The sequence below is a fragment of the Theropithecus gelada genome, chromosome X (genome assembly GCF_003255815.1).
Source record: "Theropithecus gelada isolate Dixy chromosome X, Tgel_1.0, whole genome shotgun sequence".
Taxonomy (NCBI): domain Eukaryota; kingdom Metazoa; phylum Chordata; class Mammalia; order Primates; family Cercopithecidae; genus Theropithecus; species Theropithecus gelada.
Genome location: NC_037689.1, coordinates 36,533,307 through 36,548,072, shown reverse-complemented (window position 1 = coordinate 36,548,072; position 14,766 = coordinate 36,533,307). Strand labels below are relative to the sequence as shown.

At 34.8% G+C, this 14,766-nt stretch overlaps 1 protein-coding gene across 1 annotated transcript in view; it reads right to left on the bottom strand.

Annotated features, from left to right (window-relative positions):
• The window catches only part of MOSPD2 (motile sperm domain containing 2), a 55,379-nt gene that overhangs the window by 9,924 nt on the left and 30,689 nt on the right, over positions 1–14,766 (bottom strand). The window contains exons 7-12 of the mRNA XM_025371829.1: positions 12,586–12,624; positions 6,621–6,745; positions 4,197–4,373; positions 3,259–3,371; positions 1,035–1,131; positions 30–141 (exon numbers count right to left, since the gene is read on the bottom strand). Coding sequence (XP_025227614.1) covers positions 30–141; positions 1,035–1,131; positions 3,259–3,371; positions 4,197–4,373; positions 6,621–6,745; positions 12,586–12,624 — 663 coding nt within the window. The remainder of the gene's footprint in view (positions 1–29; positions 142–1,034; positions 1,132–3,258; positions 3,372–4,196; positions 4,374–6,620; positions 6,746–12,585; positions 12,625–14,766) is intronic.

The window sequence follows — 14,766 nt, the reverse complement described above, 5'->3', positions numbered from 1 at the left end:
CCGCCACACTCAACACCTGCTGTGGCTACTAAGTGACAACTCACCCCCATGGGGAGACACAACTATATCCACTGATGCGCCCGGGTCACAGCTGCTATTGCTTGGCTTGACTCTGTATTTTTCTGGAGCTGTTGTTCTCACCTGTTTATAAACACAATAGTCATATAACATCCTTTGTGCTTTTTTGTGGGGGGGAAATGGCTTAAGAATGACTTTAAAAAAAAAAATTAGCAGTGAATAATCAATAACAGAGTTTACAAAGTAACAGTGATGGTTATGCATAGAATAGATTTTTTTCCCCACTAACAGGAAGAAAGCATCTCCACCTATCTAAAAAGATACTTGTAAGTCAAATTGTCATTCAGACTCCCTCTTAAACAATCCATCTGTTAAATATTTATCCTGTTAATTGCCTGAATTTAATGACATAAATTCACAAAAACAATGCACATTAGATTGCATGTAATTAATACAATGGTGTTCAGAAATTAAAAAACAGTAGATAATCAAAGCACATCAGGAACATCCTGGTGGTTACGTCTAAATTAAACAGAAGATTTAAGGCAGGAAAACCTACAATATGGGGTAGAGACGGACTCAGTCTTCTTACACTTAATGCTCAGTATCAGGTTAATATCCGATATAAACTACACTCCAGAATATACCACACTTGGGGAAAATGCACTATCAATTTTATAGTTTTATGTTTCACTGTTATTATAAATTAAATTATTCACATAGTAAAGAGTAATTTTTCTTGGGTTGTTATTTACAACAAACATTAAACCCTTGTATTAACTTAGACATTAACCTATTACTGCACATAAAAATTCAGATACAGAGCTCAGGGAACATTTTTTGATAAGCTATGCCACTTGGTTAGAACCAGAAGGGAGTACTACATACCTAAAAATTGTCATAAATTAAAACACTGTACAAGTTCAAATTTTTCAATCTTCCAATTAGAACATGTCTAAAATCACTTTCCATGTCAAATTCTCAAACATAATTTATTGTATCTTTGAGATATTTACCTTAAATGCCACTATATTTTTAGTTACATTTGTCAACACTATTAAAGTTTTCTTCTCTCCGGATTCTGTATTTCCAAAATACAGTTCTTCTGCTGGGCTAGGGAGTGACAAAAACATACAACATTTGTAATAATCAGAACAAATGACAATCTAATCATTAGCCTGAGGAAAAAATATTTAGTTAATATTTTAGGCTCATTTGTATAAAGGCATTTCACCAAAAAAGACTTACAAAACAATTACCCAATACAATTTTGTATTTTAATCTTACTGATTCAATGCACACTATTTAAAAAGTCCTATGGTTTTCCCCAAGATCAAAAGCAAACCAGGAAGAACAGAAGAGAGAATGACGAAGGCTCTGATTAATCCTATAATCAGCACTATCTTAAGGTGCACTGATTTAAACTATTTGGAAGGTTATAGATAATAAAGCAAAGAAGATATTGCTGCTTCAACTTTACCTAATTACAAATAATTAGAATAAGGCATATTTCTATACACCAACAGGAAAGAGCATAACTTAAAAAGAAAGATGATTAGGAATGTATTTAACAGAATAATTTCTTACTATATAGCAGCTTTTCTAAGTAATAGGGAAGGAGAGAAATAAACATAAAAGTAAATTTGGGATGGGAGCTGTAGGAAGAACTTATTAAACAGTAAAATCAGTGAGCTTCAAAATTTAAATTTTACTATTACTTTCCATTGTAATGCCTATGACCTAAAAAATTTTTAAAACAATTCAAGCAAAGTTTGTGTAGTTTAATTACACTATCCAAATTGTATCAGGTGGCTCAAAACGATGGGAAGAATAGTGTTTTTGTTTTATATAAAAAGGTGAATAATTTAAAGTGGATTTTCAGCGAGCCCTTGATTTTGAGATACATCTTTAAATAGGTTAATTTTATATCAGGAATGTCTGTACCTTGGGGGTGTTTTTTAATCTAACTAACACATGTTTTTAAGAATGAGCTCTCCCAGGAGGGCTTTGCCTAGTTTTGGACAAGGTGGTAAATTTACATGGTTGCTGGCTTCCTTTTAGAACCCAATCTTAAGTAAGTCATAGAAAAACACAAGGTTATGGATCTCATTGTTCTTAGTAACCAGCACAAAACTGTGAGCAGTTCCAGGAAGACAGAGGTTGGTTAGGTCCTTGTGTACGTGTAGGAGCAGCTGTGGGACTTCACCGGGAGCGGAGGAAGGGAGGAGCAGAGCCTGATATGCAGTTGAGAAGCTGTCTGGCTTTCTCCCTAGCCTGCTTTTCCTGTCATACCTCTACAATTACAGGCAAGGACCTATGATGTGACAGGCTTCCAGTGAAAACAGAATGTGTAACTTCCAAATAAGTAGGGAGAAAAAAGAGAACAAGTAAACGAACAGAAAAGATAAACTACGAAGGGAGAAAATGGGAAAGAAAAACCATGAAAAATAGAAAATGCATGTGCATCTGTCTCTCTTGTTTGTTGGCTTTCATACACACAGATGGCGGAGATAAATCCAAATATAACAGTAATCAAAATATATGTAAACAAACTAATATTATCAATTAGAGAATGTCAGATTAGATTTTTTTAGAAGTCTGGCTGTATTGTTCATACGAGACACACATAAAGCAGCTATATAGAAAGGTTTCAAGTAAAGGGACAGAAAATGCTACATGAGATCATAAAGTTGGTGTAGCAATTTAACGTAAGGCAAAATATATTTACCAACCAAAAACATCAGTGAGAAAAAGGTCTTTATACACTTTATACAATGCTGAAAGAAACCTGGAATCTTTTGAATCAAATAACCTAGCAGAAAAACAGAGATGTCCTGAAGTTTGGCTTCAGTCACAAACCTATTTTTCTAGTTCATCTTTGGCTTTTGGAAAGTAAAATCAACAAATCCTTCGTGTCATTTCTGGCATTCCCGAACTTGGGCAAGTCTAATAGTATCAGTAATGTGAGGAAACTACTGCCATTCAGATTGACTAATATATAAATATTTACTTTTGTTATCTGATATGTGATGAGAGCCCTTTAAAGACACTCGACATAGTAAAAGAAAGGTAGCTAAAAATATCCACTATGTCTGGAAACCAAGGTAATTTTCAGATAACTCTTGGTTTTATATTTCTACAGTTTCAAAAACCAAAGAGAAGTTTTCTTAATTTTGTGGCTCCCTCAAGGTGATCAAGATACGTTATAAAATTATAGCTAATAAAATATTTGGCGATTACCTGATGTGTAGTAAGGGGCCTTTAAACACACTCAATGGTTTCTTGAAAGCTTTCATTTTTGAATCAACTTTTTCATTTTCTTCTGCTTTGGAAGTAGATTCGGTTGGGTTAATCTAAAGACAAAAAAAAGGATAACTATTTAGCATATATTAACATGACCATTAACATCTATTTTAGTGCCTACATAGGTTACTGTAGAAAATACAACATGGCCCTTCCCTTAAGAGTCTTTAAATTTTTCTAAAATATAACATTGTATTTATCCATCTATCAAGTTCCTGATTACCTGTAAAAAGAGTGACAACTACTAAGTGCTCTTTTAAAAATTAGAGAAAGGAACTAAATCAAAGTTGTAAATTCATTACTTTTAGACAAATAAAAAAAATTTAGATAAAACAATTACTTCTAGATGTGTTTTGCTAGTCTTTATACAAAAGCATGGAATCAGCCTTTATTTTATTTTGAGACAAAGTCTCACTCTGTCACCCAGGTCAGAGTGCAGTGGCACAATCATGGCTCACTACAGCCTCGACCTCCTGGGCTCAAGCGATCTTCCCAACTTAGCCTCCAGAGTAGCTGGGAACGACAGGTGTGCACTATCACATCTGGATAATTTTTTATTTTTTGTAGAGACAGGGCCTCCCTATGTTGCTCGGGCTGGTCTCAAACTCCCGTGCTCAAGCGATCCTTCCACCTTAGCCTCAGAAAGTGCTCGGGATTATAGGTATAAGACACAGGCTCTGGCCTGGAATCAGCCTTAAATACACTAAAGTGGTGCTTCTGGTTAGCTAATCCCATCCTTTCTCTTTCTTTTTACACACAAAAATGTGGAAGGGTAGCAGGTTAAGTGAATTACCCAAAATCACATAGCTGGCTAGTGGCAGAATTGGGGATAGACCGTAACTTGTGATTCAGTTTCATTTTATTTATAAAGTTACCTTTTTAACAAGAGGTGTTTGTTCTTCGTTAGAAATTGTTTCCAATGTTTCTTTGCCATCACTTTCTATGTCCTCTTTACTTGAAGTTTCATCCTCACTGGTAATAGGCCCATTCTCACACAATGGGGTCTGGAAGTCATCATCTACTAGTGGTGGATAGCTATACTTGAAAGGATCCTAAAAGAAAATAATTTCACATGAGCCTACTAAATGGTGGGTGGAGAAATAATTCTCTTCGTAGATTTACAGTTCATTACTTTGGCCAAGAAAATAGACTTAATTAGATCACGAAATTTAAAATAAAGGAAGTATTTCAAACCAGAAAGAAAAGCAGCAATAAGTGGTGTGGGACAACTGGCTAGCCATCTATACAGAATCACCTTAGATCTCTAGCTTGTTCTCTACACCAAAAAGAATTTCAGATGGATAAAAGCTTTAAATGTATATGTTGTGTGTGTGTGTGTTTTTAAGAACCATATAAGTTCTGTAACAATACAAAAGAGGGATATAGAATACACTGAAAAAGAATGAAAACTGTCTTTTGAATCATAAAGAAGTTTTCAACATCACTTATAATTAAAGAAATGCAAATTAAAATGACAATGAAATATTTTTTACCCGAGACTGGCAATGATTACAAAAATAAGAATATGCGATGCTGGCAAGGAGGTGGTTCAAGAATTCTCATACATTATTGGTAAACAGGCACAATCTCTTTAGAGGAAATGTGGCAACAGCTATCAAAATTAAAAACTATACCCACTGATTTTTTTTCTAGGAGTTTATTCTGTATGCATTGTTGCTGCACCCATACATCAAGTGTTATTACAAGGATATTCACTGCAGCAAAACTAGTAATGGCAAAAAATTAGAATACAATTATCACTGCAGTCTTTTAAAAGAGGAGTGATTAAATAAATTATGTTATATCCATCCACACAATGGAATATTTTGGAATGGTTTAAAAATGAGATAGACCTCTGTGAATCAATATGGTATAACCTGCAAAATAAAAGATGTGAAAAAAGCACAACTGGACAATATATATGGTATGTGACCATTTGTGTAAAAAACTGTAATAGATAACTCCAGAGGGATAGAAAACTTAATGGTGACTGCCTCTAGGGAGTGGCAGTGGGCAAGGACCTGGGAAGGGAGATGTAGTTTTCATGGTACTGTTACACTTTTCAATCTCTGGTACTGTGTTTACTTTATTAAAAAATCATGTATATGTATTACTTTTTGAAAAAAAAATACTTAAAAATTAATGTTAAAAAATAGTCCTGCTATAAGTTTGACTGTAATTCTGAAGAAATATATCACTAAGAACAGAGAGGGAAAATAAAATAACCTTTTCTATACATAAAATTAATATAATTTAAAATGTTATGAATTATATTAATTATAATTATTTAAGATACAACAATTTTATGAGCAAGTTATTAAAAATAAACAAAATCACATTTTAAATCAAGCATAGCACCTGAAATGAAGTGTATTTGGTTTTTCTAGGTGAAAATGTGAAATAAAGCCTTAGAATAAGAAAGAAGCGGACTTCAAATTAAAAATACTGGTTCAGGTCTTTTCTAATCAAAGACAATAAACAGAAGGACATATCAAAACTATTCCTCTTGCTAGTTCTGATTGAACACAATTTTGCCAGGCAGGCAGTATAAAAAAAAGATTGCAAAAATCAAATAAGTGAAATATTATCAAGTTAACCCAAAGCGTACCAAGTCCATAAGTTGTACAGTTTTTTTATAAGTAGTAAAGTAAAAATCAGCTCAAAAAAATCTTGACAGTATATGCTTAACAGTATCTTTTTAACTAAAAAGATTGTTGAACAGCAAACAATTGGAAGCACACTGAAGACACATCAAGAGGAAATTCACTAACTTATGTCTAGATAGTAGAATGCCATGTAGCCAGAAACGAGTATGAGAGCCTGCTACATACTGATTTGGTATAAGACATGCTGTGAAGAGAAAAGCAGGATGCACAGTAGCACATAAATGCACTAACTGTTTAGAAGAGATGAGAGGGAGGAAGAATTATATACTATACTTGTTTATATAGGTAATACATATCCCTGCAAATTAATATAAGAAATTCAGCTGGGGAGGGAATATGGTGATTGGAAATAGAAGTAGGAGGAGATATTTTTACTGAAGACTTATTTCTCATTATTCTTCTGAATATTCTTCAGTTTAGAACCACATAAATATATTACCTATTAAAAAATAAAAAATCAACAACTTTAAAACTTTAAAAATGTGTGTAACACTACTTGCTATTTTGAGGGTATCTGTGATACTTCTTTGTATATTATGATACTACTTTTCTTTTTTCCTTGAGGAAAGTATACAGCCTAATGTGTCATTATCCAGTATAGTTTTATAAACAAGTTTCAAATATTATACTTACAGTTCCACCCATGTGGGGAGGCAGGTATTCTACACTGACATAGTCCTGAACTTCATTTTTGCTTGTAAACTTCAACAAGCTCACTGCTTCTGGACCAAGCCAGGTTTTCACAATTTTGAAAGCAGCTGAAGAAAAACCAGTCACTTCATTAAAATTATCTTCATTCCTATTCTCAATTAATTTACCATAAATGCTAACCCAGGTCTTCTGAAATCAGTTTGGGCTATAATCTGTTAATATTTATCTTTACGTGATGTACTTAATTAACATTCTCTAATTTCTGTAGGTGTTTACATTGTGGCTCTCCCTTATGGGTTTCAAATGTTCTATGAAGATTCAGGAAGATTAAGTTACCCTGATGTTCATTAATAAGCTTATCAGGGTTTTGGCCTCTGAACAAATCCATCAATGATCCCAACTATTTAGATTTCCAGACACTGAATCAAACAGCAATATGATTCAGGAAATAACTGCACAATAGTATGGAAAGAGTCATTTACCTTATGGTTCTCATAAACTCTCTATCTGAAAAACCTTCTCAAACAGCAAGTCAGAAGAGAAAGAAAGAAACAGCCCTTCTTATTATGAGTGTGAGCTGGATCCAGACTTCCTTCCTAACCCTACACTTCTCTGCCTCTCTCCCGGGCTTGCAGTTTATATAATTGTGGGGAACTTACAGAATCTCAAAAATAAACTGGTTTAAAAAATTTTTTTGAGACAGAGTCTCACTCTGTCACCCAGGCTGGAGTGCAGTGGCACGAACTGCACTGTTCTGTTGTCAAACACAGCTGTTTGGTAATTATAATCTTGTTCTGTCATGTAATTTCTTATTTATGCTTAATTTTTAAACCTAATTTTCACTGTGACAATCTAAGTACATTTTTAAGAAATTACAATAGAAATACTGCATTAAATTTGCAAAACTGTCAATTAAAAACAACAGAAAATAAGAATAGCATGATAAACATTAGAGAAGTATCTTTTTATTTTAGCTAACTATAAGTTTACATAACATTTAAATTTTCATTAATTTCAATTTAAAATGTGAGTTGACATATTTGAAACTATGCTACTTTAATTATTTGATAAATCTGATTTTTCATGACTTTACTGATATAATTTACATGTCATAAAATCCCCCCTTTATATACAAGTCAATGGTTTTTAGTATATTCACAGAATTGTGCAACCACCACCACAATCTAATCTAGAACATTTTCATCACACCAAAAAGAACCTTCATATAGCAATGTCTCTTTATGCCTCCTTCTCCAAGTCCTTAGGAACTACCAATCTATTTTCTGTCTTCATGGATTTGCTTATTTTGGACATTTTATATAAATGAAACCATACAACGTGGCTTTTTCTACTGGCTTTGTTCACTTGGCATGTTTTCAAGGTTCATTCATAATGTAGCATGTATCAGTACTTAATTCCCTCTTATGACTGAATAATTGTCCATTTTATAGATATGCAATATTTGCTTATCCATTCAGCAACTGATGAATATTTAGGCTGTTTCCACTTTTTGTTATTATGAATAATGCTGCCATGAACATTTGTGTACAAGTTTTTCTGTAGACATATGTTGTCACTTCTCTTGGGCATATACTAAGGAGTGGAATTCTGGGTCATATGGTAATTCTATGTTTAGCTACCAAACTGTTTTCTGATGTGGCCGGACCATCTTAACATTCTCACCAGCAGTGTACGAGGCTTCCAATTTCTCCACATCCTTGCCAATACCTGTTATTGTGTCTTTTTGATTCTAGCCACTCTAGTGGGTGTGAAATCATACCTCACTTGGTTTTGACTTGCATTTCTCTAATGACTACTGATGCTCAGCATCTCTTTATGTGCTTATTGCCCATTTGTTTATCTTCTTTAGAAAAACATCTATTTAAATCTTTCACTCATTTTTTAATTGGGTTGTCTTTTTTTTTTTCTTTCAGAGAGTTTCACTCTTGTTGCCCAGGTTGGAGTGCAATGGTGCAATCTTGGCTCACTGCAACCTCTACCTCCCGGGTTCAAGCAATTCTCCTGCCTCAGCTTTCTGAGTAGCTGGGATTACAGGCTTGCGCCACCATGCTCGGCTAATTTTGTATTTTTAGTAGAGACGGGGTTTTACCATGTTAGGCAGGCTGGTCTCGAACTCCTGACTTCAGGTGATCTGCCCACCTCAGCCTCCCAAAGTGCTAGGATTACAGGTGTGAGTCACCATGCCTGGCCACTTGTCTTTTTAACGTTGCATTCTAAGAGTTTTTTTATATATTCTAGAATAAGTCCCTTATCAAATGTATGGTTTGTAAATGATTTCTTCCATTCTGAGAATTGTCTTTTCACCTACTTGATAGTGTCCTTGAAGGCACAAGTTTTCCATTTTCATGCAGTCCAATGTTATCTGTTTCTTTTGTTGCTTGTGCTTTTGTTGTCATATCTAAGAAACCATTGCCCAATCTAAGCACAAGGATTTAATCCTATGTTTTCTTCTAAGAGACTTAGCTCTTACATTTAGGTTTCTGATCCATTTTGAGTTAATTTTTATATATGATGTGAGGTAGGGTCCAACTTTATTCCTTTGAATGTGCATACCCAGTTGTCCTAGCACCTTTTATTTAAAAAGTCTTATTTCTCTACTGAATTGTCTTGGCACCATTGTAAAAAAAAATCAACTGACTATAATAAACACTAGGGTTTATACCTGGACCCTCAATTCGATTTCACTGATCTATATGTTTATCCTTATGCCCATACATGCCCAATGTCTTGATTGTTGTAGCTTTGTAGTAAATTTTGAAATCAGGAAGTGTTAAATCCTCCAACTTTGTGTTTCTATTTCAAGATTTGACTACTCTGGGTTTCTTGCATTTTCATATGAATTTTAGGACAAACATATCCATTTCTGCAAAAAAAGGCAGCTGGGCTTTTGATAGGGACTGCACTGAATCAGTAGATCAATTTGGGAAGTGTTGACCTCTTACCAATACAGTCGGCCCTCCATATCCACAGATTTCACATCCATGGATTTTTGATTGACCAACCACAATTGAAAATATTAAAAAATAAATAAAACCAATATGACAAAAATACAAATGAGAAACAATAAAGTAGAACAACTATATAGCACTCACACTGTGTTAGGGAGTATAAATAATCTAAAGATGATTTAAAGTATATGGGAGGAGCCAGGTGTGATGGCTTATGCCTGTAATCCCAGCACTTTGGGAGGCTGGGGCAGGCAGATCACTTGAGGTCAGGAGTTCAAGACTAGACCAGCCTGGCCAATATGGTGAAACCCTGTGTCTATAAAACTATAAAAATTAGCCAGGTGTGGTGGTAGGTGCCTGTAGTCCCAGCTACTTGGGAGGCTGAGGCAGGAGAATCGTTTGAACCTGGGAGGCAGAGGATGTAGTGAGCTGAGATTGTGCTAATGCACTCCAGCCTAGGTGACAGAATGAGACTCATTAAAAAAAAAAGGAAAAAGGTATACAGGAAGATGTGTGTCAGTTACATGCAAATACTATACCATTTCATATGAGGGACTTGAGCATCCAAGGATTTTGGAGTCTGTGGTGGTGGTGGGGGAAGGGTTCTGAAACCAGTCTCCCATGGATACTTTAGAGAGACTGTATTAAGTCTTCCAATCCATGAACAAGAAGTCTTTTTATTTATGTAGGTCTTGAATTTACTAAAATGGTGTTTTGTAATTTTCAGTGTCCTTGTCTTGAACTTCTTTTATTAATAGAAGTGGTAAGAGCAGACAGCGTTGTCTTGTTCCTGATCTTAGGGGGAAAGCATCCATTCTTTCCCTGCTAAGTAAGATGTTAGCTGTGGGTTTTCATAGATTCAGGTTTTTCATATATGCCCTTTATAGACAGGCAGAGGAAGTTCTTTTCTGTGAAGGATTAGCCTTACCCAAAGAGAGGTCTGGCCTTTGCCCTCAGCTTCTGAGAGGTAATTTTCATGCCTGATAGGATTGTCTTCGTCTGGGGGCCTTGAGTGACAATGGAACAATATGACTTAGGGTAGGAGCTGGCCATGGAAGAAAGACCAACAATGTGATTCAGGGTAGGGGTTTGGGTTACACGGTATCAGTAGACCTTGGGGGAGACTGAAGACTAAGATCAACCACATGGGCAATCAATCATGCTTACATAATGGAGTTCCAATAAAAACTCTGAACACTGAGGCTTGGGTGAGCTTCCCAGGTTGACATACTCCATGCACACTGCCACATATTGATGCCAGTGAAGTAACATGCTCTACATTTGGTACTTCCCTGGACTCTGCCCTACACCTTACTTTCTGTGGTTGACCTTAATCTAAATTCTTTCCCTGTAATAAACCATAATTGTGAGTATAATAGTTTTCAGTGAGTTCTCAGAGTCCTTCACTAGAATTATCAAACCTAAGGGTAATTTTCAGCACCTCCTGAACTTGCAGTTTGTGTCAGAAATGGGGGTAGTCTTGTGTGGACTACTGTGGTTTAACTTGGCAGTTGTTTCAACTCTTTGCACCTTATGTTGCTAGTTTGTTGAGTACTTTTATCATGAGAGGGTACTAGATTTTGTCAAATGCTTTTTCTGTGTCTCTTGAGATGATCACATCATTTTCCCCTTCATTATATTAATATGGTAGATTACATTAGTTGATTTTGATATGTTGAGCCCACTTAGTCATGGTGTATAATCCTTTTTATATGCTGCTGGATTCAATTTGCTAGTACTTTGTTGAGGACTGTTGCATCTATTTTCATAAGGAATACTAGTCTGTAGTTTTCTTTTCCTGTGATGTTTGATATTATGGTTATACTTGCCTCATAAAATACGTTGGAAAGTATTCCCTCTTCTTCTATATTTTGGAACAATTTGTGAAGGATTCATGTTGATTCTTCTTTAAATATTTCACATAATTTAGCAGTGAAGCCATCTGGGCCTGGGCTTTTCTTTGTGGAAAGGTTTTTTGATTACTAATTCAACTTCCTTTTTATATTTCTATTCTGATTCTTCTTGAATTAGTTTCAGTAGTTTGTATCTTTCTAAGAATTTGTTAACTTCATGTAGGTTACCTAATTTCTTTGCATATAATTATTCACAGTATCCCCCTATAGTCCTTTTTATTTCCTTAAGGTCAATAGTAATGTCCCTTCTTTCACTACAGATTTTAATAATTTGAGTCTTTCCTTTTCTTCTTTATTAGCTAAAGGTTTGTCAATTGTGTTGCATTTTTCAAAGAACCAAGTTTTGGATTTGTTGATTTTCTCTATTGCTTTCTATGTAACAACTGACTTTTGCAAACACAAATGAGAATGTACATTTAATAACATTTAATAACATTAAATTTATAGTAATTTTAAAGTCGGTCAAGATAGTTTATCAACCAATGGCTTTTTCAAAAAAAATTTACCAAAAAATATATCATGACTGTCAAAAGGGTCATGTCACTACAGTGATTTGGGGTGAGTTTCAGACTGATTCCACCTTCCTTCTCAACACCTGAAGCCCATGAGAAAACCTAGACAAGGCCTGTGTTCTGTGACACACCTTATCTGTGCATGTCAAATTCAGGCTTCTGACTACAGTATTACCTTAATGGTTGAATATTTTGAGGCTGTTGTTAATTTTTTTTTTTAAGAGAAGGGTATCATTATGTTGCCCAAGATGGCCTCAAACTCATGGGCTCAAGTGATCCTCCTGGCTCAGCCTCCTGAGTAGCTAGGACTATAGGTGTGCAACACCATGCCTGGCAAGGCTGTTTTTAAAGAAGACTAATGGGTGCCCCCAGATCCTGGGTATAGAATTTTAGCCCTGTTTGCTTAGGAATAGCCTTCGAGTGCTCTAGCTTCAGTCTCTTAAGAGTGCATGCAAAGGACAATATAAACATTATTTTAAACAATTGTAGAAATATGGCTAAATTGGCAAAGAAAATTAGACATTTTGTTTTAAGAAAGTATAAATATACTCACCATTCATTAACCAAGGCATATCAAAGATCACTATTTTTGCTGAAAGATGAAAAAAAATTCATTGAATGTGAATCAGTACCTCTGTAATAACATCACTTATACTGGCCTAGAAAAAACTGGTCATCTAAATGTAAGTAAAAACTGAGCTCATTGTCTGAGCTCTAATTCAGTGAAGTGTATAGTATCATGAATAGTATTCCATGTGGTGCTGGAACTGAACTAGCATGTCACAATGGTGAGGTGCCAGCCCAGGAGGAGGACTTGTGGGAAATCAATAGTGCACTGTCACTGTCCTCTGGTAAACAGCCTATTCTTTTGTCATTCACTGTGTTTGTTGTTTGCAGGGAAGTACAAAAGAAAACAGTTAAGTGGATAAATGGAGTCTTTGGATGTGGCATGTCATAGTAGCGCTGAGGCCACTGAACTTTAAAATCATTTCCAGTTCTAATTTATGGTTTCAATTACAATCTTCTAGAGATTCTATTGTTAAACCAGTCTCACAGTTGCCCCCTCCCCTTTTAACACATCACTACATTTTCAGAAGCAAAAATTATTTCTAATTTACATCATGAGCACCAGGAAGCTAATAATTCCAAAGTATACAGAAGTATTATTTACACATTGAGTTGAAGATACTAAACAGCCCTATTAACAAATGAGACAACTGTGAGAAAGAAACAGAAACTGCAAAGAAGATTTTTGAGATTCAATTCATTCTTCTATTCCAGAGGAATCAAAATGTAATTTCACTCTTTTCTGAGCAGAGAACCTCCTAGAGTTGTTGCATTAATGTAGGACAAGTAAAGTACATATAAGGAAAAAGGCATCTGTGAAGAGGCACCCTGGTGCTTAATACCGCAGTCTTCATCTGGGATATGCTTAAAATAATGCGGACTCAAGATTTTAAGATACAATAGTTATTCTTCATGACAGATTTTGAAGAATAATCAATTAAGATTTCACAAAATTCAATGTCTGCAAAGCTACATTATGTAGGTAGAACATATATATATATATATATAATCTCTAGTTAATTAAGATGAATCTATATAATTCATCTTTATATAGATCTATTAACTTTTTAATAGTTTTCTCAAAAGAATCTCAGATGTATTTTACAAAGTAATAATAATATTTATACTATTGATAAGTGGCTCTTCACAAACTCCTTTAGATATTTCAATGATCAAGTGGGTATTTTTTCATTTTGTCCATAAGAGCAACAAACTAAAACTATGGGGTAGTGATTTCCTACTGACCAATGACTGGCACTGCTCAGGAGGCCTTAAGGAATCAGGGTACATGCCAGATACAGGAAAAATCCATAAGGATCCTAAGATAGTACAGGTTCCCCAAACTGGACACTATTGATCATTCTTTTCACCTAAAAATATTCATGAATACTCTCTCTGAAAAGATGAGAGTATAGAGCTAGGGTGGCACTGACTCTTGATATCCATTATGCTTTTTTGTCTATTCCTCACTTCTCATTAACAACAGTAAAATCAATATGCCAAATTAAGATAATTTAGGGATTTTATGCTAAAGTCACCTGAATCACGAGTCTCAAAAGACCCAATTTGCTGTTTTCTAGGAGTACGCTCAGGCAGATCTGTAAATTCCCATTTTCTGATGTCCCTGTTGCCTCTCTTCTGTCTTTTCACTTTTAAACCATTGGGGTTAAATATACTTGACTGTTTATGTGAGTTGGCATCTTGGCTTCCCTAGGGGGAACCCATCATACAAATTCAACAAGTAAAAAATGGACTATATAAGGTTTAGGAGTTCTTCATTCAGGTAATTAATGGAATAGTCACAACGAAAAAGAAACTCCAAATGCCAGATTCAAATGTTGTACCTTCTAGTCAAGTATTTTCTTAATGACAATTTTTATTTTTATTTTTTTTTCTTTTTATTTTTATTTTTTGTTAAATTTATTTATTATTATTATACTTTAAGTTGTAGGGTACATGTGCATAACGTGCAGGTTTGACTGGGGATATTCCCAAAGGATTATAAATTATGCTGCTATAAAGACACATGCACACGTATGTTTATTGCGGCACTATTCACAATAGCAAAGACTTGGAATCAACCCAAATGTCCATCAGTGACAGATTGGATTAAGAAAATGTGGCACATATACACCATGGAATACTATGCAGCCATAAAAAAGGATGA